This window comes from Oreochromis niloticus, unplaced genomic scaffold (assembly GCF_001858045.2).
Source record: "Oreochromis niloticus isolate F11D_XX unplaced genomic scaffold, O_niloticus_UMD_NMBU tig00000946_pilon, whole genome shotgun sequence".
Classification (NCBI taxonomy): Eukaryota; Metazoa; Chordata; class Actinopteri; order Cichliformes; family Cichlidae; genus Oreochromis; species Oreochromis niloticus.
In genome coordinates this window covers 19,839-43,971 of record NW_020327282.1, presented here as the reverse complement: position 1 = coordinate 43,971, position 24,133 = coordinate 19,839, and the positions used below count along the sequence as shown (strand labels likewise).

Sequence of the window (24,133 nt, the reverse complement as noted above, 5' to 3'; positions counted from 1 at the left end):
CCCTCAAATCTAATTGTTAATTGAAAAAAAAAAAAATCAGCAAAAAAAGTATAACAGTCACACAATCACAAATATGGGCACATATGGAAACACACATGCACAGAGAGACACACACAGGACCAAATTCAGTCAACCAGTCTAAATATATTGAATTTAAGTGATATAATAAGATACTCCCATCAAAAGGCTCTCTCTCGCTCTCTCTCTCTCTCACACACACACACACACACACACACACACACACACAGAGCCTAAAGGGAACAGTATTTGTGCCATGGAGTGTTAACAAGAATCTGAGGTCCATATTACAAAAGCTGCTAAAATCATAAAAGGTTGCAGAATTGTAATAAATGATGAATATGAATTAGTGGTCTGTGATAGTGTATTAATTTGTAGGGAAAAAACACATGTTGCCCAAGGTGTAATTGAACCCATGACCTTTGGGTTGCAGACCTGTGTCATTACCAACTGCGCCACTGGGAAAGAGAGCGGGTGCCTGGAAAACAGGGTGATGAGCAGTCAGAATCAGATTGGTGGACTAGAAGCATAATTCTTGCACTGGGTGAATCAGCGTACTTTCGTGTACTTTGACTGTGATTTGCATTGCTCTTTGTACATCTGTCACTGAGATATGACGAGAGAAGAAAGGGCAGACCCCAGATATGATTGGCTGGCTGGGAAGCCGTGCAGGCCCTGATATGTATTTGTATGTATCAGTCCTCACAGAGGATTAGCTGCCTGGGGACCTGGCAGAAATATATAGAAATAGTATGATTAAGCATAAATACTACATTTTTTAGAAAAACTATATTAAGCACAAATCGTATAAAAAGAGGAAATACTATATTAAGCAATATAAATATCCTCTAAAAATCCTATAAAAAGCAGTAAAACTGTACTATGATTTGGTAGAAAAACCCTAATTAATCAAAAATACTAAATTTGGCAGAAATGGCAGAAACACTATATTTAGCACAAATCTTATGAAATAGCAGAAAGAGTATGATTTAGCAGAAATGCTGTATTTAGCACAAATACTGAAAAACAGCAGAAATGCTATGACTTAGCACAATAGTAATAACTTAAATAGAAAAATTGGAAAAGCAAAATGGACAGCTGAAAAAATCCTGAACATGGGTCCCTCAAATATAATTGTTAAATGAAAAAAAATCAGCAAAAAAAAAGTATAACAGTCACACAATCAGAAATATGTACACATATGGAAACACACATGCACAGAGAGACACACACAGGACCAAATTCAGTCAACCAGTTTAAATATATTGAATTTAAATCATACAATAAGATGCTTCCATAAAAACGCTCTCTCGCCCTCTCTCTCTCTCTCTCTCTGTCACACACACACACACACACACACACACACACACACACACACAAGATCCAATTCAGTCAACCAGTCTAAATATATTGAATTTAAATCTTACAATGAGATAATCTCACACACACACACACACACACACACAAGATCCAATTCAGTCAACCAGTCTAAATATATTGAATTTAAATCTTACAATGAGATCATCCCATAAAAAGGCTTTCTCTCTCTCTCTCTGTCACACACACACACACACACACATTCCTGTCTTGCATGCCGACCGAGGACCGGGTAAATGCACTATCAAAGTGAGGACCACCATTTCTGCTACACTTGCAGACCAATCTTTGCTATTTTTCAACACTAGGTGGCTCTCTGACAGCAAAAATCACCTCAAAGTCTTAAAACACACAAGTAAAAAAAAACCTCATTCTACTATCGGAATGAGGACCTTGTCATTGAGTGCTGTTCAGGTGATTTTCCACCAGGGGGTGCTTTTGTGTTCGTTTCTGTCTATATGTTTTTTTCTGTTTGCATTTACTCTTTGCCATTTTCCATTTTAGTGCAACCAAATAATGTGAAAGTTAAACAGTCTCAACTTTATACATAAACAGAATACCTAAAAAGTTCTGATAATCTATCAAGACAACCCCCTACATAACAAAAAGGTAGTATTACATTTCAAATACCGCTTTAGATTCTATTAATAATTACCAAGGAAATTCCCACAATGCTGCAACAAGAGCAAATTCAGTTTATTTCACAATGTAACATCCTTCCAGAGGAATAATAACTGTTTTTATAACAATTAAGACAACTATTAAGTCTAATGACTTACAACTAAAATAGTGATCAATAACTTGATCAGTTTGTTTTGACTTTTGCCAAATCAGTAAAGCTTAGGGTGGCTACAACTGTACCAGTATGACCTTCCTGCTTCCTACATCATTGAAACCAAAATTTAACTTTTCACCAATGAACATCATAAGACCAAAACAAGTTTTCTGCTGCACTGAGCAAAGGTGGACACTTTAGGATGTGTTCTAACCATTAAGCCATTAAGAAGGTGAACAACTTAGATACCTAATGTACTTTAACAGATTATAAAATAAACAAACCAAAAGCATCCTGGGCAAAAACCTAGAACTTAAAATCCAAAACGGGTTACCTCAAAAGACACTAGGTAAAGGTATTTTCATCGCCCTCACAGTTCACCACTCCAAAACATAAAGCCAATCAAATTACAATCAGACTCGTATTTGCTACCAAAGCTTTCAAATGCTGTGATAATGACAAACGGGACCCTAATAATTATTGAACATTTGTGCCAAAACCTTCTTCTTTTTTTGAACTTATAAAAGATGAAAATAGGGTAATATTGCTTAAATTATTAAAGGAAATGTGGCATCTTTCTGCACTTTTGGTAATCACATCCCATTTACTTTGCCATTCACACAAATTTTGACTAAGGGTCCCCAGCCTCTGCATGTCATTTTATATACTGTTGCAGAGTCAGTCACAAACCAAGGATGAGAAGACAAAATGAAATTTTAAATAATGTCTTAACATTATCAAGGTAAACTTATTTTGGAAGAGGTCTTTAAAAAAGTTTTTTACAAGCAGACCTTCGATTCAGAGTGACAATCGTGTTGTACACAAAGTTTTTAACATCTTTCCATGAGCGATTAGCTAGGTCTTTTTCCATTTCTAAGCATTTCATGCAGTGTTCTTTTTTTGGAACTTTGCGCTCTGCGACAAATTTTCCCAGCCATCTTTGCACTGCCGTCTTCTCTGCTTCACTCCATGGCCTCTTGACCTTCGCACGGGGGATCTCTACACATAACACAAAAGACAACATGGACTGTTAACTTTACAACATGTATGTAACCGTAGTTTATTTTTTTTGTTTGTTTTTTTTTGTTTGTTTTTTTCAAATGGGGTTCTGCTTGTGTGTATTTACAGAAAATGCCAAACCAAACTGTAGGTTCAACAATTTACTCAACATTTTGTACCCAAGATATGTAGTAAGCACTTTTAAATTAAGTATTTTGAGTTTACAGAAACATGAGATCAGTTATTGAGTAATATACTTATAGAGTGAAACAGCCAATTTACTTTTATACATTTTTTTTTCAAAGGTACTTGTTGCATCTAGCCTTTTAAAATAAGATGCTAACTCGTTATTCCTGCTAAAATCATTCATCATAACAATATTCTTGTAAAAAACAAAAACAAAAAAAACTCACTTTAATAATTTGCTATCGTTTTAAATAAGGCAAATATTTCTGATGTACTAGTAATAAAAAAACCTGTGCTGTTGGTAGTAGTCATAATCTAGTTAACTGAGATCGCATATTTTAAGTCAATTTTTCTTATTATGAAATACAATTGCTAATATCCTTGACAATGTAACAAGTTACCTAGATCATGATTCAGAAACAAACATAACTGATTGACATGATCTTTTCATTTTATCTGAATTTATGCGTTTTATTTGACAAACTGTCACAGTTTTGCGACTGGCGCACAGATACAATACCAAAGAGCAAAATTAAGTTTTGTCTATCATTAGTCATAAGGCCTGTACTACAAAGCACATTCAACATATCAAGGCTATCTTTCCATAATCTGGATTCACTTAACCTGAAAGTGGCGATCTGGATAAGCGGTCACAAAAAGCTTAACCTGCATGTTCGCATGAAAGGGGTGGCATTGTGAGCCTCTGTTCACTAATGATTATTGAAAAGCGTACTGGAAACAGAAGCTGATTTTTCAAAAGATAAAAGTATAGTATTAGGCAAATATGAAGATATTAAAATGATGAGCTGTCACGGTCACATGCCTGGGACAGTTCAGCCATAACTTGAATCTTTTCCTGCTCATACATGCTTGGAACGTTCTTGCCACTTAAGTGGACGTGCAGTGAGATATCATTGCGTGGCTCAAGCAAGTTCATCACAGTTTAAACCCCTTGTTTTGCACAACGGAATACGGCCACCCGTCTGCAGCTAAACACCCCAATAGCTTCTGTAATAGCTTTAGCCTGGTCGGATTGGGCAGCAAAAGGCTGCTTAAATGCCGCAAACTCCTCTGCTCCTCCACCTGGACCGCTAGCGCTGGCCATAACTATCGCTTGACAGACCCACCACACGCACCATACACGTACTTTTTTTTCTTCTTTTTCGAATCTTCAGATCACATGCGTACCGAACCGTGGAGTGGGATCGGTTCGGATTTCGGATCAACCGTGATCCGTTGCACCACTAGTAATTGGTGGAAACTAAAATACGCATTGTAAGAAAATAACATTGAGATAAAGTAGTTGTCTTTAATTGGTAAATCATAAGACCTTAAACAGGTATTTTCTATCACAATATAAGACATTTTCAGCCTGTATTTTTCTTTTTAAATTTCAGACTTGTGAAATGACCTGCAGAACCCTGCCATGTGTTTTGTAGTGCTGTTCTTGCAAAGTGTGAACTCGCGCAACACAGCAGGTTAAACTAGTCACTTACCAGAATAGGTAGCCTAACAAATCATAAATGTAACAATAAAAGTGAAGCAATCATTCTTTCAGCTGCACTCTTTAGGGGTCATACAACCTGATTCATATACTGCATGCAGAAAATATCAAATACATTTAAAGCTGAAAACATCTCACCCTTTGCTTTGGCCACTTTGGATTTTCCCCTTTTTCTCACGGCGAGTGTTACTTCTTTGGTCTCTTCTAAAACAGAAACAGACAAAAAAAAATGGTAGCTGTTATTGTACAATGCAGATTTTACTTGAATAGAATTTAATTAGAATACACAACAGTGTCACTACATTTCAGACAAATGCTTAAACTCACCATTTACATCTGCGAAATGCTGAGAACTTCCGTCTTTAAAAAAAAAAACAATAAATTAATGTGCCACATCATCCTAATTCACTTATTTTTTTTTTTTCTATTGAATGACTCTGGAAAATCTGACCTTCATCCATCTCACTGCCTCCTCCTTTCTCCTCCTCCTCATTTCCCTGAGGATCACTCTGAGTAGCTGCTATGGGACTTTCACCTGTGACTGACACCAGATGTCAAATATTAGCCATCAGGAGTATGTAAATGGTAATTACTCTTCTTTTAGTTAAGATAAATTAAAAAAGCAAAAGGAAAAAAAAAAAAACACTGCACAGCCATTACAAGGTGGCATTTGTTTAAAAATACATTTGACAACTGTAACAAAAATTAGAATCTGGGTTGTGGTGATAAACTCGCAGATTTCATGTGTTTTTCAGTCTATTTCTTGCTGTAATAAAGGAGCTCACTATAGAGTGAGTGTACATGATCAAGTGTTATCTTTTGTATAGATTGCTGAGCACTGAAGTCGGCCAACAGTGCGTTTATTTGGCTATAACATGCCACCCATTTCATTTTAACCATTAGGAACTCAAGCTAACAGGCTAACATCAGTGTCTTATATCAGTCAATGTCACATACATAACTTTAGGCAGTTTATCATAAATGCAGCTTATTCATGAGACAGTATACCAACGGCTCTACTAGTGAGCAGGTAACACTTACCACCATTATCAGAACAGCCATCATCGCTGCCTGCGAAGACCACATTATTGTCTGCAATGTAAGAAATATTGAAATGATGCAATTTTATGTGGAAATTTGTATAAAGACAGAAGTCTTTAAAATGAAATTACTGTAAAATGTATAACCTAAGCTAATTTCCATTGTCATGAGCATCATTAGGCAGCATCATTAGAAGACATAGCATAAATTTTCACTGCTATGCAGATGACACGCAGCTCTATCTATCCATGAAGCCAGGTAACACACACCAATTAGTTAAACTGCAGGAATGTCTTAAAGACATAAAGACCTGGATGGCCGCTAACTTTCTGCTTCTTAATTCAGATAAAACTGAGGTTATTGTACTCGGCCCTGAAAATCTTAGAACTATGGTATCCAACCAGATTCTTACTCTGGATGGCATTACCTTGGCCTCCAGTAACACTGTGAGGAACCTTGGAGTCATTTTTGACCAGGACATGTCCTTCAATCCACATAATAAACAAATATGTAAGACTGCATTCTTCCATTTGTGCAACATCTCTAAAATTAGAAATATCCTGTCTCAGAGTAACGCTGAAAAACTAGTTCATGAATTTATTACTTCCAGGCTGGACTACTGTAATTCTTTATTATCAGGATGTCCTAAAAACTCACTGAAAAGCCTTCAGCTGATCCAAAATGCTGCAGCAAGAGTCCTGACAGGGACTAGAAAGAGAGAGCAGATTTGTCCTGTTTTGGCTTCCCTTCATTGGCTTCCTGTTTAATCCAGAATTGAATTCAAAATCCTGCTCCTCACATACAAGGTCTTAAATAATCAGGCGCCATCTTATCTTAATGACCTTGTAGTACCATATCACCCCATTAGAGCACTTCGCTCTCGCTCTGCAGGCTTACTTGTTGTTCTTAGAGTATTTAAAAGTAGAATGGGAGGCAGAGCCTTCAGTTTTCAGGCCCCTCTTCTGTGGAACCAGCTTCCAGTTTGGATTCGGGAGACAGACACTATCTCTACTTTCAAGATTAGGCTTCAAACTTTCCTTTTTGCTAAAGCATATAGTTAGGGCTGGACCAGGTGACCCTGAATCCTCCCTTAGTTATGCTGCAATAGACGTAGGCTGCCGGGGATTCCCATGATGCATTGAGTTTTTCCCTTCCAGTCACCTTTCTCACTCACTATGTGTTAATAGACCTCTCTGCATCGAATCATATCTGTTATTAATCTCTGTCTCTCTTCCACAGCATGTCTTTATCCTGTTTTTCTTCTTTCACCCCAACCGGTCGCAGCAGATGGCCCCGCCCCTCCCTGAGCCTGGTTCTGCCGGAAGTTTCTTCCTGTTAAAAGGGAGTTTTTCCTTCCCACTGTCGCCAAAGTGCTTGCTCATAGGGGGTCATATGATTGTTGGGTTTTTCTCTGTATTTATTATTGTGCTATCTACTGCACAATATAAAGCGCCTTGAGGCGACTTTTGTTGTGATTTGGCGCTATATAAATAAAATTGAATTGAATTGAATTTAAAATACACAACACTAACAATGTGCCAAAAAAACAACAAGCAGTAGATCATGACTAGAAGACTAATCGTATTTTAAAACCAGTGCCCATTTAAATTTAAGATGTGCCAGTCAGGATTCAGACTGAGGTCCTCTAGTAAGGAATTCTACATGTTCTCTCCTGAACTGGAAAAGCTGTTTGTCCAAACAGGGATTCAAAGTAACATCCCTTTTCACCTGGAAGCTAATCGTCTCATGAAGCCAAAAACTAAATGCAACCTTAATGCTTTAATAAGCATTTACAGATTCGTTTAGGAGTAACACATTTACTAAAATTATCAAGCCAAGATTTATTCTAAACATACCACTACCATGATGCTGAATTTCTGTCCACTGTTGCTTGATTATATAGATGGTGCTTGTGACCACAAGTTATACACTACATCAAAAATAAAAATCTCAGTGGATCAAACTATCCGTGGCACAAATAAATGCAATAAATGCAAATATATTTGTGATTTGAATATCTGCTCACCATTTCAACCTAACATAATGTTTTCATTTCTGAAAAGATACATTGGAAACCAAAAATGTGTTCTGCTGTTGTACTGTAAACAGAAAGGACAAAACAGGAACACCATCGTGGCTCAGGGGGTTGGGAAGCGCACCTGTAACCGGAAGGTCGCCGGTTCGATCCCCGGCCTTTCTCTCCTGGCCTTTCTGTCCTGGTCGTTGTGTCCTTGGGCAAGACACTTTACCCTACCGCCTACTGGTGTTGGCCAGAGGGGACGATGGCGCGATATGGCAGCCTCGCCTCTGTCAGTCTGCCCCAGGGCAGCTGTGGCTACAACCGTAGCTTGCCTCCACCAGTGTATGAATGTGAGCGTGAGTGAATAATGGCATTGTAAAGCGCTTTGGGTGCCTTGAAAAGCGCTATATAAATCCAATCCATTATTATCAATATAATCAGTCCTATTCATTGTCAATTCATGGTCTTTATTGTCTTAACTGAGCTCATGGATTCATGGTTATAGGTAAAATAAGATGATGTTATGGCATGACCGTGTTATTGGACTGCAGAAGATTGCACAGGTCTACCACGTAGACACAGGCTGTAAAATAGGGCTGCAAACAAATGTTACTTGCAACGATTTTCTCTATATTAAAACCTACTTTCATCCACCTCTGTGTCTTGTTCCTTCGGTCTGCCTGGGTCTCTTTGACTAGCTGGAGGGCTGGGAGCTGGGGAAATTACACCTATAAAAGATAATGAAATATTAGTAATTGGTAGTCCAAAATTTTGATTAGAGAACAGTGCTAACCACCAACATTCTAAAGTTGGGCATATACTGTGCAATTTTTGGGCAATTTTGAGCCGATTTTTCAGTCATGTGTCCGTTTTGGGGATCGGCCCAAGTTTCGCCTTAATCGTGTGTCATCGTCCAGTATACATGGGGTAACGAGAAGCAATTAACACCTCACGAGCAGCTCCCAATCAAGAGTCGGATGGTTGCAAGAAAATCAAACTTATTTGAAATCCTGTCGCCCCTCGTGAGGGTGTCAACACAGCCTCTCACACTGCGCACGCACAAACACAGGAACGGAAGTGATAAAGACAGAGCAGCACAGCAGTGCAGCGTGTGATCTGGACACAAGCGATGGAGGCACAACTTGTTGAACTTTAGCAAGCTCACCTGAGCCTTTTCAATGTGGCCTCACAAAATTATCACGACCACAGCAACCGTGAAAAGAGTTGGATGGACGTTGCTGCTCAATTGCAGCTGCCTGGTCTATGTTTTTCATTAACATTTTAGCAAAGTTGATGGTGGTGGTGTGTGTGTGTCTGCGTGAGTGAAAGACAGAGGGAGGGAGAGCGAGAGACAGATTTGGTGTTATAAGCCGCATGTTATGGATTAGTCAAGTGTAAAACTATTTGACCACACAATATCATTTGCAATTCAATATAGCAGGACAGTGAAAAAAAAAGACAAATACTCTATCATACATACCAGCAACAGAAACCTCCAGGGTGCTGAGGTTCTTGCCCCTTAAGGTGCCAGCGCCTTCCTCCATTGCAAACAGAAGCTTGCTTATCTTGGCAATTTGAAAGGTTTTGTCTGTCTGTCTGTAAAAGTCCTGGTGAACTCTGATGTCATGTCCCATGAATCTTGCAACTTGCTCGAGCTCTTGATCATTAAGATCGAGGAGTTGGCAAAGTGTGGCAACTTGTTTTCTTAATTTAGTTGACCTCAGAAGCTCAGGGTTTTCTGCTTTGCTTTGGTCTGCATATTTTCGTAGGCAGTCACATCCACGTATGTGTGTCATCCCACCAGGTCTAGCAAAGAGATAGGGATTTTCAGCAGGTACACCAGCTGCTTCTCTCTTTTTCACCAACAAATCGATTGATTCCTTCATTCTGTCGCTCAAAAAAACAGGCACTTTCCTGCCTCTCTTGCCCCTGATTTCAATGCGGGTTAATAGCTTGCTTAGCTCTTTTTCTAATGGTGACAAGGTTTCATAAATGTCTTCATTAATGGGACTTGTTTTTACGTTCTTGTAGGTCTGAAGAGTCAAGCGTGATGCTTCCCCTTCACGTCGCTTGTTAAAGACAATAACCTGTGCCAAAACAGTCTCATTCAATGCCTTGTATGCTGCCAAATCCATGTGCTGCATTAGTGTCTCTCTTGCTTCACCTTCCACGGTACGGAGATGGTCCCTCAGAGCAATCACATTTTTGGTGAGGGGAATGTCATCCTGTTTATTCCACCTCTTTTCTTGTATTGTTTGGTGAGCACTGACAGATACACTGTTCCTCCAGTTTTTGTCCAGAAGTTCCAAGAATTTTTTGGCCTTCTTCTCTGCATAGTCATCGTCATTCATAAGAGTCTGTCCAATCAGTACCTCGACTGCTCCTTTAAGACAAAATCCAATTTTGACTGCTGTTGACGGTTTGCCATATTCATTTTTGCCTGGACTAAAGTTTGCAAGATGCTTGGCAACACTGACAACAAACTGAAATTTTGATGGTTTGCACAAATCTTCAAGTACATTCACTGTCTTGTCCATATTTTTTGCAGCTAACATGAGCCGGCCAAGCTCCCTCATCCTTTGCGCAATGTATTGGTGCTTAGACTTCACACGGCCATGTCTTGCATATAGCGATTCTCCATATTTGCAAATCAGAGAATCACTCCTGATGTGAAAGGACACTTGATCTTGTCGCATGTTGTTAATAATAGTCTGACATCCTTTAGATGAATGTTTTATTGGAAGCAGGCGTGCAGCGTAACTCTGGACTCTAGGATGTCTAGTTTTTGACGCACACAGTTTTTTACTTTTGCATGACAGCGCATGTTTCCATAATGTCTTTTTGATATACATTGCAAAGCAATAAGGGCAAGGTAAATATTCTCCTGCTATGGTTTTATTAGATGGCTGCTTCCATGTTACGACTTGTCCTCTGCCTTTTTGTATCACTTTGGTGTTGTGCTTAAAGTCTCCTTTATTGCGAAGTTGTTCTAGAAGATCCTTCCTTTCTTTGGAACCTAGAGGGTAGCTAAAGGCATATGCCACATCACTCATCTCTATGTGATTCCTCTGCAGGTGTCTCGATATTTTTGCTTGGGACTTCCCACAGTAAAGACAATAATGTTTTTTGTCCCATACTCGTTTGTTGTCCTCCCTTTTTGTACATGTTTTTACAGTCACCTCTGATTTCCGTTTAGTCCGTTTAGCCTTTTTTCCTCCCTTGTGATCATTTCTCTTTCTTTTCCCATATGTTCTGGGTGTCTTTTTAAGAGTCATGTTTCTCAGTTCTTCATTGTCACTGTCGCTATTGCTAGAAACGTCAGTGATCTTTAGTGTCTTACTTTGTAGACTGTGGTTGTCCCCATCACTTAAGTCTGAATTTTGACTTGGCACGTATTCAGAGCCTGAACAAATGGAGAAATCCAGCTCAGAGCAATCACTCTCCTCCTGAATAGGTAAAGAGAATAATCATCATGAGAAGAAGTCAATTATAAGGATAGAGTTATGTAATAAAGCTGTAAAACTATCTTCCAAAAGTTGAGACGCTGTGTAAAATGCAAGTTAAAATTGAACGCAATGTTTTTCAAAGCCCACATCTTAGTGTATGGGGGTGCATTAGTGCCTATGGAGCTAGTAGCATACAAATGTGGAAATGCGTCATTAGTGCCGAAAGAAAATACAGGTTATAGAGCAACATATGCTCCCATCTAAACTAGAGATGGCACGATACCACTTTTTTATGTCTGATACTGATATCATAAATTTGGATATCTGCCGATACCGATATGAATCCGATATAGTGTGTTTTTTTTAATCAATAAAACTGTTTTTTTAATATCTTGCTGCATTTTGTATAAGTTCATACTCAAGTTTAAATAAACAACAACACTAAAGCTATTCTGTTATACCTGTATGTAAAAAATACACTGCACCCGAAATATTTCATAGTTCATACTGATCAAACTTAAACCTACTCCATCCTCCCTATTCTGGTATTTTAAAGAGTACTTAGCAGAAATATTAAGCAACCTAACTAATAGGAGCAAAAAAAATAAAAAATAGGTAACCACCCCTCACCCTCCACCTCATGATGCTTAATCGACGTAATCATCTTTAATTTGATGCAGTGTGAAATAAAATGCACAGAAACAAATTATGTTTTAAGAATAATTAAATAGATTCAACATCTTTCTTCTACAGAATTGCAGAATTCACAGATGGTATCTTCCCAAAGGAAAAAGTACTATAGCTTACTAGGGTATATTAGACTTAATAATTACTTAATAACCATAACTATATAACTTAATAGTTATAGTTAGTTATACAGTAATGGACTTCTATACATTTTAGATCAGATTAAAACTTTGGGTGTAAGATTCAGATAATTATTTATTAAAACTAGACATTTTAAATGAGAATAAGAAAGAAAAGTATGTCTTTGTGCCCCCTTTTCCCTGTTCATGCCCCTGGCTAAACTTTGCTAGATTCGCCCCTGCACAGTTACCAGCCGTCAGCTACGTAGAAAAGGATCCTGGTGTAGAAAGTAATATTAAATAAATTCTAACAACAGCTTATCAAGCTTAAATGTGCCGCTGTTTTTCAGCCACTGGTTTCCTCTTTCTGGCGCGAAGTGGGCCAAAAACAAACGAGAGAGACGGACTTGCGACAGAAAAGCCGATCAGCTGATCATTAATCACTTTCACGATTGAAGTAGCGGCAGGAGAGGGAGAGAGAGAGGCAGTCACTCCATATATCGGTTGTTAAGCTTAATGTGGGAACGCTTTACAAACATTCAGAGATGAACTTACACACTTGCTTTACTTCTCTCTGGGATAACTTCCTCGGAGATGAAATGCCGGACACAGCCGCTCTATCACGTGACGCACACTCTTCCTACGTGCTACGGTTATGAGCCGAGTTATGCCGTGTCGCAAGTTTTGTGAGATGCTTTTTTGATATTTAATGGATCGGATTACATTTTTTATTTCTCTCCGATATCCGATCCAGTAATTTACGTCAGTATCGGACCAATACCGATACGTAATATCGGATCGGTCCATCTCCAATCTAAACATCATCTTTTTCAGGGAAGGCCTTGGATATTTCAGGAAAACAATTGTAAATCGCATAGTGCATGTATTATAATGGCATTGTTTCATAGTCCAATACTCTGAGTGCTGAAATGACCAGCCTGCAGTCAAAACCGTTCACCTACTCATAACATTTGGAGCATCATGAAACGAAAAATGCGACAAAGGCGGCCCAGGGCTGTTGAGCAGGTAAAATCTTACGTCAGACAAGAATGTGACAACATTGCTCTCCTTAAAGTCCAGCAACTGGTCTCCTCAGATCCCCGATGTTTACAATGTTGTAAAACGAAAAGAGAAAATTCACAGTGGGAAACAAGGCCTTGTCTTAACTTTTCTGAGACATAGTACTACCATCACATTCAAAATGATCCCATAATTTTCTTAAAATGGAACAATTTCTCAGTTTAAGCAATTGAAATATTTTACATGTCTTACTGTTAATAAAATGTGGGTTTATGAGATTTGAAAAACATTGAATTCAGTTTTGATTTACATTCTACACAGCATCCCTTCTTTTATAGACATGAGGCTGTAAAAGAATAATGAACTAAAATGAGACGGATTACTACCGTATGCTGACACCCTCTATTGCATGGAAACTTCTTTTTTTTTTTTTTTAAGTCAAACTAGTGGCATATAACAAAGATGACTTTTTGTTTTCATTCCACAAAGTTATTGTATAAGAAAAGCTGCTAAGAAGATACACTCATACTGTTTGAGAAATAACATCTAGAAATGTATTTGAAAAGACATCACATTTCTGGATACATATCCAATGTTCAAGGTTAAAGCTGACCTGAAACACTACATACATTAAGGCTAGATGACACTATGGAGGCCTACTCTTTAAAAAAAAAAAAAAATCTCCGATTGAACACTGTCAGTGAAGCTCGTTATAAAAAACAAGTGTTTACAGCATGTGTATTTCCATCTTGGCTGAGTTCAGACTATGAGGTCACTGGGTTGGTTGGTTGGATGGATGCTGATAACAGTTCTACCCTACATTAGTTTATGTTAGCTAACTAGGGACAGAAAGAATAACTAAAAATAAAAGGAAGTCTAAGAGGGATCACTTTGTAACCCTGGCTGCAGCAATGAGTTTATGTTAAAAACCAAGTAAAGACTGTCAACTTTTACTTTTAGTCTCGAAGTGCTTTGTCATTGTTTGCTAGCTGTACTGAAACAGAAGAATCCACCTGTTAACTGCAGTGCTCGAGTTTAGAAAGGTGACGCTTAAAAGGTGGCGCATCTAAAACGTATTCCCACAGCAGAGAATCTATATCACACTTAAAATATGCTGTAAATAAAAGAATCAGTGAAAACGGGGGCTTCCAGTCTATTTTAAACAGAAACTCTGAATCTAACCTGCTTCCAACCAGATGATGTGTTCATCATCAGTTACTATGGTGACATAGTCACGTTTAAAAAAAGATAAAAAAGATGCTGTTTGACTTTAACATTCCTGCATACGATTCAGTAACAATTATTAAAGACTACATGTTCAAATATTTGATAAGAAAGGCACATACCTGTGTTTGGCTTGCTGCCATGGCTTCCTCGACCTAATACCAAAGACAAAATCCAAAGTTACTTCTCAGTTACATTTAAGTAATAACGGCTTAGAGGTGATACAGCATAACTGCACCAACATTTTTCTTAGTCTTCAGCAAGCAGGAAAAGCAGTTAATTTAATGCAGCCCATTACCCATCTCTAACATATAACTGGACTACACTGTGCTTTCCACCATTTCCACCTCCTTTTTCCTTTTCATTTATTTACTGAAGCTCACCTCAATAAGGCTACGGGTTGCTTAACAGTGAGCTCTCATGTAGGTGAAACTGATGTACAAACTATGACCTGCAACTCTACCAAATTTAAAGTTACATAAAAAGTGTTTTATATAGGATAGCTTATATGCCCTCTGATTGGCACACTGTTAGAGTGACATCATTTTCCTTTTTTCAACATACTTTTATTAATAACTCTCATTACATAAAATACTATTAGGACAGCATGTTATCGTTTCCTCCAAGGTGTGTCATATTATAACGCTAAAACATAGTGACCAAAGAGACAACACATAAACACACTTGATTGTTTGAAGGCAGAGTTATAACACACCATACAAAAGCTTACATTATGTATAAGCATTTACATTATTTGCTTTGAATAGCCAAATGAATACTACATGGCAGCCTTGATGTTCCACAAAAAACACTTTCTGAAGCCCACTTTAGCAGAACGCCAGGCCTTCTGTCCAGTTATGTTTGACAGTGAAAAACACAACAAACGTGAGGAATGAGACAAACGAGACTAAAAAGAGCACGCTGCTCATCTGGGTCATGCTGATGTGCAGCTACGCTAGTAAATATACTAGACGGACAGGCACCGCTCAGTCACTGAAACACAGACATTCAAAGTACGCATCAAGCCGAGAACTCGAAAAATTCCCGGATGTGTTCTCGCGCCGCCCGTTTCATCGAGCATGCATCGGTGGTGACTTGTGTGGACTTGGTACAGCTAAATATCCCAGAATGCATTGGCGGACGAGCGGGGCTATAAACTTTTAAATATTACTCTTTCTGGGTCACAAAATAAACTTTTAAGTTATTTTCAAGCGAGAATGTAGCTGTGCAAACTTCAAATATCTGCTCGATTTATCAAGATATCACATATTTCCAAACGCGCTCCGACGTTTTCGGAGACGTCTGTGACCCGCCAGCTCCATAGCAGACAGTGAGGTCAAGGATCACTTGAGCCGGCAAGAACAGCGGACACCTGGCACATCGTTTTCAACCTCCCTGCGGTCTTTTCGCTACTCAGGTTAAACAAACCCCAAAACCCAGCAGCTGTTTATTGTATTGAGTGTACACTAAAATAAAAATAAAAGCGTTCTAACATCTCACCTGCTTCTTTTTATTAAGGCATACATGTACACTATTTTTATTAATAGAGATTTCGCTATTGAGGTTAAACATGATATATAAGTCACTTAGACAACCTAAAAATGGTATTTTTTTTTTTTTCAGTGTTTTATTTGTTAGTGAGTAAATTGGTTTGGCTGAGATTAAAGTTATTAGATTAGATTAGAAAAAATAAAACTTTATTAATCCCCCGGGTGGTTTTCACACAGCTGAATCAACGTCAAACAGAAAACAGATTAAACAGAAGTGTGAGATGGTCGAGAGTTTACTCCAGTGTCCTGTTATATTTTAGATAGCAAGGAGCAGACGGCCGAGTTTATTAAACTCCACCGAGACAGCGGTGACGCTAATCTGAAGGCTAGACCGACCAATTTCACAGCCATTTACTTCCGGCCTACCCGAGCTCCTGAGGACCCAGCCCACGATGCAGCCCATGAATTTGGACCCAGCTTCTAATATTTTTCAACGCTGTTGTGCTTTTTTGAAATGTCAACTCCTCCTTAACCCTCTGGGGTCCCGGGTATAATTGGCCGTTTTTGACTACTTTTGATTTTACCTCTATATTTCACCTTTAAAATATGTTTATCTTGCCTTGTTTGGTATCATTATTTTCAGCACAACCTCAAATATCTGAAATTTGAGTTATTTTTTCATTTTGACATACTATATTAGCACAGTTGATCTAAATTCAGACAAAAAATTCAAAATCCGAGTGGAAAAAAGTTATATTTTTTACTGTAAAACCCACAAACATGTTTAACGAATCATTTTCATAACTTGAAAATCAAATAGAAATTGTACATTTCTAAAAATTATGCACAAGTTTTGCAAACAACAAAGTTATATGGCACTATTTACCTAAAAATGCAGCCAAGGCCTCAGGCGTTTTTTATATAATCATTTAAATCTATTTACAGAACAATCAGGTGTTCTGTATCAAATAAGAAGGCACACAAATTATTTGTGCAAGTCCAAAACATTGTTTGTGTTCAGTATAAGACAGAGAACACCACAGGCCTAAACCCTGCAGGTCTGACTGCAGGAGGTGCATCAGTCCAGTTTTCCATGTGGGAACAGCGTTTACACTGGAATCTGCCTGTGACAGCTTTTTTAGATCAAATATGAAATTCAGCAGTCTAACTGACACACAATACAAAACAATAACTACACAACACACTAACTATAGCCTCCAAACACGCTAAACGTCACTAATGTCTCACATATGAAAACTGGCTCTCTCTTTCTTTCGCTCGCCTGCTTTCCGTCGCGGGTGTCACTCCTAAAAACTTCCCCTTCTCCCTAAGCAACCAAATGTCACATGTTGCCATATCATTTTTTTGATTGGCTGACATGGTAAACTCTAACACCAATAGGGAAGGGGTGTTTTCTCTTTTTCTTTTTTCACTCGCAAGCGGAGAGTGTTTGCTAGCGCTGGCTGTAGAAAACGCCGTTTTTACCGTTCTTCCGGCTGTAAACACCACTGTTTTGTTCAGAAAAAAACATCGCGTGTATTTTTTATCATAACTCTGGTTTTACGTGGCCCATCGACACAATTCAAAAACTGGTATATAGTTTGAAGTCCGCACTTTCGAGCCAAGTTGAAATGGAGACACTGACGCGCTGCATCTTGTAGCTGTGTCGTCTTAAATTGGTCATGTGATTTTGACGTGCCGGTGCGTCCGGCGACCCCAGAGGGTTAAATAAATGTCCGTGATTAAAGGAAAAGGAGATCAGTTTTGGCTTCAGCACCCCAAAAAACATCAAATTTGCCAAAAATATCCCATGCTGCTGAATTTCTTTTCTTTTTATTTTGAAGATGTGTAATTGTCAGTTTGTTTGCTAGCAAGCTGCTATTAACTGAGACGAACTTCATGCATTGTACAAGTTGAAAAAATTAAAACCTGACGTAAGATACCTTTTTGTTGTTTCATTTCATTAAAAAAAAATTGCACAGTTTTCATAAAGACAAAATGTGAAATCTTACCTGCCGAAAATTTGTTTTAAATCTTGCAATCTCCAGTTTAATTATGCAGCTTCTCCGTCCGTTGACTGAATGGTTGAGATGCAAGCAATGCCCTGCAAAAGTTTGAGAGCGTGCAGTGCAGGTGCGCGGGGGGGAGGGGCGGGTCACTGATGGGTCATGATATCTTAAAGAGGAATTGCAGAGAGCCAAAGTATTCTCTACTTCTCAGCTCTCACTCTGAAACCTGATTTACATTGTACATTATATAAAATAAAGGAAGCCTGACATTGTTTTTACTACAGTTTAAACACATAATGAAACAGCATAATAAAATTGATCTAAAGTAACATTTAGCTTTACAGTCTAAATTGACTTAATGCTTATCAGTAGTCGAAAAGAACTAAGAACCATTACCATATCTATCTATCTATCTATCTATCTCACACACTCTAAACGGCCACTGTATTAGGTACACCTTGCTAGTCCTGGTTTGGACTCTCTTTTGCCTTCAGACCTGCCAAAGTGCTGGAAACATTCACCCGCCCCTCCCCCACTGCAGCAGCTATGGGGGAGGTGCAGGGCATCAGTTAAGTTGGGAGCAGAGTGAGCTACAATTCTCTGCTCAGCTCTGACTCAGGCTTATTGTACAGTCCAGAGCACAAACAAAGGAACCCTGATATTTTTTACTATAATTTAGTACAAATTATAAAAGCACATACTAAGATTTATCTAAAGTAAGATTTAAATTTACAGCCTAATTTTATTTTCTATACATCAGTAGTGGAAAAGTACTTAGTATTTATCTAAAAGTATAATTACCACAGAGAGAAAAAATACATATATATATACACACACAGTGGACTCATGGCGAGCCCTTCAGGAGGCGAAATGATGCAATTTAATGCAAAATAGGTATTTCATCTGCTATGATGGGAAAGCCAGATATTTCATAGATGAAACTTTGAAATATCTGGCTTTTGATGATGATCAAACATTATTTTTTCTGTATAAGCATTTTTACAGTAGCTTAGTGTAACTAGTTTGAAAATAATGACAGAAGGCTGTGGACAGTTATGTTCTTTCTGAATGGAAAACAAAAATACGCATAAGATGCTGAGCACTTGTTGGCCCTTTTGCCTTTGCTCTGTGCTCCGTCTCATCCCAAAACATCTCCAATGGGATTGGGTTAGGTGACTGTGGAGGCCATCTGGTAGGCACTCCATCACTCTGGAGGTGTGTTTGGGGTTATTGTCCCATTGAAAAATAAATGATGGTCCAACTAAACACAGACCAGATGGGATGGCATGTCACTGCAGGATACTGTGGTAGCCCTGCTGGTACAGTGTGCTTTCAGTTTTGAATGACTCCCCAACTGTGTCACCAGCAAAGCCCCCCCACACCATCACACCAACTCCTCGATGCTTCACAGTGGGGACCACGCATGCCAAGACCATCCATTCACCTTTTCTGCGTCGCACAAAGACATGGCAGGTAGAACCAAAGTTGGACTCATCAGACCAAAGCACAGATGTCCACTGGTCTAATGTCCATTCCTTGTGATTTTGGTGACTCGGATGAATGTATCCTCAGCAGCAGAGGGGACTCTTGGTCTTCCTTTCCTGGGGCGGGCCTCATGTGAGACAGTTTTGTCGTAGTGCTTGATGTTTTGTGCGACTGCACTTGGGGACACATTCAAAATTTTAGCATAAATACAGATTGACTGACCTTCAGTTCTTAAAGTAATGATGGACTGTAGTTTCTCTTTACTTAGCCGATTGGTTGTTGCCATAATATGAATTTTAACAGTAGTCAAATAGGGCTGTCAGCTGTGCACCAACCTGACTTCTGGACAACACAACTGATGGCCCAAACCCCATGAAGACGGAAAGAAATTCCACAAATGAACCCTGACAAGGTACACCTGTGAGGTGAAACCATTTCAGGTGACTACATCATGAAGCTCAGTGAGAGAAGGCCAAAGGTTTGCAGCGCTGTCAACAAAGCAAAGGGTGGACTCTAAAATATAAAACATATTTAGAGTTACATATCAGCTATCTCTTTGCTATATAATTCCATATATATTGCTTCATATATTTGATGTCTTCAGTTTGTATGTACAATGTAGAAAGTAGTAAAAAACAAACAAACATTAAGTCAAAAGGTGTCCAAATTTTTGACTGATAGTGTATGGGGGGTGGAGTTGGGAGTGTACTCCGAAGCCCAGATAAACAGAGAGGGCTGTTTCAGGAATGGCATCTGGTGTATTTCCATATCAGATCAGTCGGTACCTGGGTTAACAATTACTGCCTCCTGTGCTATTGGCCAACAGAGAGCCGATGGAAACTGTGCTACTATTCGAAGACAAAGGAAGAGGAAAGGGGAGAAGCGTGTTAGGAGTCGAAGAGAAGGACAGGCAGGAGCGTGGAGGTACTATGACTGGCAAAGGGAGAGAGCTGGCTGATATGAATGGAGAGAAGGAAGGTAGATTTACTGTGTGTGCAGGAGACCAGGTTGAAGGTTGGATGTCAGTTAGAAGAGAAAGAGGAATTCTGCAGTTGGTTTGATAAAGTGGTAGAAAGTGTTGATTCGAGCAGACTTCAGTAGCCATGTAGGTGAAGGAAAGAGAGATAATGAGGAGGTGTTAGATAGGTATGGTGTTAAGCAGAGAAATGCAGAAGGTCAAAATTAGGAAGATGGAAATGGCTGGGGTGAACTCATACTTCAAGAAGAAGGAGGAACATAAGGTGACGTAGAAGAGTGGAAGAAAGTGTACACAGGTGGCTTACATCCTAAACAAAAGGGTCAGTCTGAAAGAGATAGGAAACTGCAAGGTGGTGTCAGGAGAGAATGTAGCCATGCAGCATTGGACACTAGTCTGTAGGATGACTTTGGACATCAAGAAGAGGAAGAGAGTGACGGCAGAGACAAGAACTAAATGGTGGAAGCTGAAGAAGGAAGAATGTTGTGAAGTTGTTAGTTCAGGGAGGAGTAGAGACATTCTCTGGGTGGAAGGGAAGAGTTACCAGATGACTGGAAAAATACAACTGAAATGGTGAGAGAAAGGCAAAGAAGGTGTTTGGTGTATCTTTTGGAGAGAGAAAAGAGGACAAGGAGACTTGGTGGTGGCTTGGACACTTTCCTGTAGTTCCTCAAAGGAATAGCTAAGAGAAAGTGCGATAGTCAGGGACATGGAGAAAGTAGACAGGAATACTGGGAGGCCAGGCTTACTGCAAAGATAGAGGTGGCAAAGGAAAAAGCTTATACTGAGATGTATGTGAGGCTGGGCACTAAGGAAGGAGAACAGTACTTGTATCAATTAGCTAGACAGAGACTGAGCTGAAAAGGATGTGCAGCAGGTTAGAGTGACTAAGGATAAAGATGGTGAAGAGAGTGTGTTGAGAAGATGGAAGTATTCTCTCATTGTCTTCATTAATGAAGACATTAATGAAGACAGAAAATGAGGAAAGATGGAGGAAAGTTAGTGAATCAGGAAGTGCAGGGGATTAGTAAGGAGGAAGTGAAGGCAGCTATGAAGAGAGGAAAGGCAGTTGGTCCACATGACATATCTGTGGTGGTATAGAGATGTTGAGGAGAGAGGACTTTTTAACCAGATTGTTTAACACAAGTTTGGAGAGTGAGGAATGAATAAGTGTACTGGTACCAGTTTTCAAGACCAAGGGTGATATGCAGAGCTGTAGTAACTACAGAGGGATAAAGCTGATGAGACACACCAAGAAAGACTTGTTGAAGCTAGGTTAAGAAGAGAGGTGATGATCAATGAGCAGCAGTATGGCTTCTCACTAAAAAAGAGCAGTGCAGATGTGATGTTTGCTTTGAGTGTGTTGATGCAGAAGTATAGTGAAGGTCAGAAAGAGTTGCACTGTGTCTTTGTGGATCTGGCAAAAGAATATGATGGGATGCTAAGAGAGGAACTGTGGTACTGCATGAGGTAAGTCAGGATGTGAGGGTGGTGCAGGACATGTATGAGGACAGTGAGGCAGTGGTGAGGTTGCAATAGGAGTGACAGATGTGTTCAAGGTGAGGGTGGGATTACATCAGGGATCTGGAGTCAGCAGGAGGGACAGGAAACAGAAATGAGTATACAAGAAGGACAGCTCATGCTGAATGGTATGGAGAGAAAGTTAGAGACAAGGCTGAGATGATTCGGACATATGCAGAAGAGGGATAGTGGAAATACTGGACAAAGGCAGGAGGAAACAGGATGACCTCAGAGGAGGTTCATGGATACAGTGAAGGAGGACATGATGAGGGTTGGTGTGAAAAAGGAGAAAGCTGGGATCGGGGTTGACATAGAGGCAGGGCCTCTGGTGTTGTGACCCCTAAAGAGAGCATTTTTCTCTCTCTACAATATTTTATATATAATAAAATTGTGTGTATACAGTCAGGTCCATAAATATTGGGACATTGACACAATTCTAACATTTTTGGCTCCATACACCACCACAATGGATTCCAAATGAAACGAACTAGATGTGCTTTAACTGCAGACTGTCAGCTTTTATTTGAGGGTATTTACATCCAAATCAGGTGAACGGTGTAGGAATTACAACAGTTTGCAAATGCGCCTCCCACTTATTAAGGGACCAAAAGTAATGGGACAATTGGCTTCTCAGCTGTTCCATGGCCAGGTGTGTGTTATTCCCTCATTACCCCAATTACAATGAGCAGAAAAAAGGTCCAGAGTTCATTTCAACTGTGCTGTTTGCATTTGGAACCTGTTGCTGTCAACTGCCAAGATGGGATCCAAAGAGCTGTCACTATCAGTGAAGCAAGCCATCATTAGGCTGAAGAAACAAAACAAACCCATCAGAGAGATAGCAAAAACATTAGGCGTGGCCAAAACAACTGTTTGGAACATTCTCAAAAAGAAGGAACGCACCGGTAAACTCAGCAACACCAAAAGATCCAGAGGACCACAGAAAACAACTGTGGTGGATGACCAAAGAATCTTTTCCCTGGTGAAGAAAACACCCTTCACAACAGTTGGCCAGATCAAGAACACTCTCCAGGAGGTTGGTGTATGTGTGTCAAAGTCAACAGTCAAGAGAAGACTCCACCAGTGTGAATACAGAGGGTTCACCACAAGATGTAAACCACTGGTGAGCCCCAAAAACAGGAAGGCCAGATTAGAGTTTGCCAAACGACATCTAAAAAAGCCTTCACAGTTCTGGAACAACATCCTATGGACAGACGAGACCAAGATCAACGTACCAGAGTGATGGGAAGAGAAGAGTATGGAGAAGGAAAGGAAGTGCTCATGATCCTAAGCATACCACCTCATCAGTGAAGCATGGTGCTGTAAGTGTCATGGCGTAGGCATGTATGGCTGCCAGTGGAACTGGTTCTCTTGTATTTATTGATGATGTGACTGCTGACAAAAGCAGCACGATGAATTCTGAAGTGTTTCGGGCAATATTATCTGCTCATATTCAGCCAAATGCTTCAAAACTCTGGACGGCGCTTCACAGTGCAGATGGACAACTACCCAAAGCATACTGCAAAAGCAACCAAAGAGTTTTTGAAGGGAAAGAAGTGGACTGTTTTGCAATGGCCAAGTCAATCACCTGACCTGAATCCGATTGAGCATGCATTTCACTTGCTGAATACAAAACTGAAGGGAAAATGCCCCAAGAATAAGCAGGAACTGAAGACGGTTGCAGTAGAGGCCTGGCAGAGTATCACCAGGGATGAAACCCAGTGTCTGGTGATGTCTATGTGTTCCAGACTTCAGGCTGTGATTGACTGCAAAGGATTTGCATCCAAGTATTAAAAAGTGAAAGTTTGATTTATGGTTCTTACTCTGTCCCATTACTTTTGGTCCCTTAAGAAGTGGGAGGCACATATGCAAACTATTGTAATTCCTACACCGTTCACCTGATTTGGATGTAAATACCCATATAGCTATATATAGCTATATATATATATATATATACACACACATATACATATATATATATACATATACACACACATATACATATATATATATACACATACACACACATACATATATATATATACACATACACACACATATATATATATATATATACACATACACACACATATATATATATATATATATATATATATATATATATATATATATATATATATATATATATATAAGGGAAGCGAAGGTAGTCAGAACTGAGGGGATTGAACTACCAGAAGGCAACATTGCAGACATAGAGGACAGTTACAAGTACCTGGGG

General features: G+C 39.2%; 1 protein-coding gene across 3 annotated transcripts; it reads right to left on the bottom strand.

Moving 5' to 3' along the window:
* Window positions 1-1,581: 1,581 nt before the first annotated feature.
* LOC109200918 (uncharacterized) lies at window positions 1,582-23,770 on the bottom strand. 3 transcript variants are annotated; one of them, XM_025904354.1, is made up of 10 exons: window positions 17,919-23,770; window positions 14,539-14,571; window positions 11,261-11,366; window positions 9,401-10,303; window positions 8,565-8,648; window positions 5,901-5,951; window positions 5,311-5,400; window positions 5,187-5,219; window positions 4,998-5,063; window positions 1,582-3,169 (listed from the first exon to the last, which is right to left on the bottom strand). In XM_025904354.1, the coding sequence occupies exons 2-10, from the start codon at window positions 14,557-14,559 to the stop codon at window positions 2,937-2,939; spliced, it is 1,587 nt and encodes a 528-aa protein (XP_025760139.1). In that variant the 5' UTR covers window positions 14,560-14,571; window positions 17,919-23,770; the 3' UTR covers window positions 1,582-2,936. The 3 variants fall into 3 exon arrangements, with proteins under 3 accessions (XP_025760139.1, XP_019212043.1, XP_025760138.1); XM_019356498.2 differs by having other exon boundaries at window positions 9,401-11,366; XM_025904353.1 differs by lacking the exon at window positions 17,919-23,770 and having other exon boundaries at window positions 9,401-11,366; window positions 14,539-15,543.
* Between the last annotated feature and the right edge of the window lie 363 nt (window positions 23,771-24,133).